Source organism: Sinocyclocheilus grahami, unplaced genomic scaffold (genome assembly GCF_001515645.1).
Source record: "Sinocyclocheilus grahami isolate Dianchi unplaced genomic scaffold, SAMN03320097.WGS_v1.1 scaffold21635.1, whole genome shotgun sequence".
NCBI classification, from domain to species: Eukaryota; Metazoa; Chordata; class Actinopteri; order Cypriniformes; family Cyprinidae; genus Sinocyclocheilus; species Sinocyclocheilus grahami.
The window spans coordinates 1-1,098 of NW_015518483.1; the positions used below are offsets into that span (position 1 = coordinate 1).

Here is a 1,098-nt window from a genome sequence, read left to right on the forward strand (position 1 = left end):
TAGATGTTTAAGCAAGCATTCTGACACAGTAAGGCATAAAAAAAAACTGTGTGTGTGTGGGTCAATACTTTACAAGCAGGAACTCTGCAACTCTGTAACAAGCAGGAAGACCAGCCAAATATCAGTAGCAGTTTAAAAGCAGCACTGCTGTTACACAAGTGTGGTTCCACTCTTTAAGGGACAACCTGTGCAGACAGATGTTCAAGAAGAGGGTAAAAATAGATTAAAGGGCAAACCCAAGAGTGGCAGCAACAGTAACAATTCATGTTACCTGTAGATAGCTCACTGTTATCGGTTAAGGGTGAGCCTGATTGAATTTTTAATCACGCGGAGATTGCTTGTGGGAATTGGGGAAGATGCATCCGGAAGCTCTTTACTAGGTAGTCTCTGAAAACACAAAAGACGGTCAAAACTCATTTCAATTCCGATGTGGACTTCAAATTATGATGATCAGGTTAATTACCTGTGATCTTGATGTATCAATTGTTGGTATTGGCATAGGTTTGGTTGCTGAAAGACCCTCCTATGTCAAAAAACAAAATTGTTTTTGCACTAACATTGTGTGAGGTCTTATTGTGTTTATGCAAGAAAACAGTTTCAGTGACATGAGCCAACTGTGGTCAACACCTGAGAGTAATGCAATAAACAAAACCCTCACCCCTGCTGGCCTCTCTTCACAGTCCAAGCCATTACTATTTGGAGGGTATGGCTCTTTAAACGCAGAGTCATCAGAAAACACCTGAAGCAAAAGATAATTAATTTACATATTAAGACATGCTTAAAGTTTTGAGACTGGATTAAATATTTTGATATTAGTGATCCACAGAAAGGTTGATCAGTTGTAATGGATTTCTTGACTTGTGTATTTTATAAAGAGCTTAGCACCTCTGTATCTTTGTGCCTCTTAGGTGGATCCTCCTGAGATGGAGAGTGAGGTCTCTTTGGTGCTCCATTGACACTGCTGGGCAGCTCAGTGGGGCTAGGGGAGGAAGAGGTAATACGTGGTATCACACTACGGCCCACCACTGTAGGAATGGTGTTGCCAGCGGGAGGTGCTGGGGGCTTGGCAACTGGAGTGGCGATGGGCACTGAAAAAAA

General features: G+C 42.1%; 1 protein-coding gene across 1 annotated transcript; it reads right to left on the reverse strand.

Annotated features, from left to right (window-relative positions):
- Window positions 1-6: 6 nt before the first annotated feature.
- LOC107579912 (poly(A) polymerase gamma-like) lies at window positions 7-1,088 on the reverse strand (the record flags this gene model as incomplete). Its single annotated transcript, XM_016265694.1, has 5 exons — window positions 7-185; window positions 272-387; window positions 464-523; window positions 659-739; window positions 886-1,088. Coding segments are annotated over 4 exons (443 nt in total), but the record flags the coding sequence as incomplete, so codon positions are not given.
- Window positions 1,089-1,098: the final 10 nt, after the last annotated feature.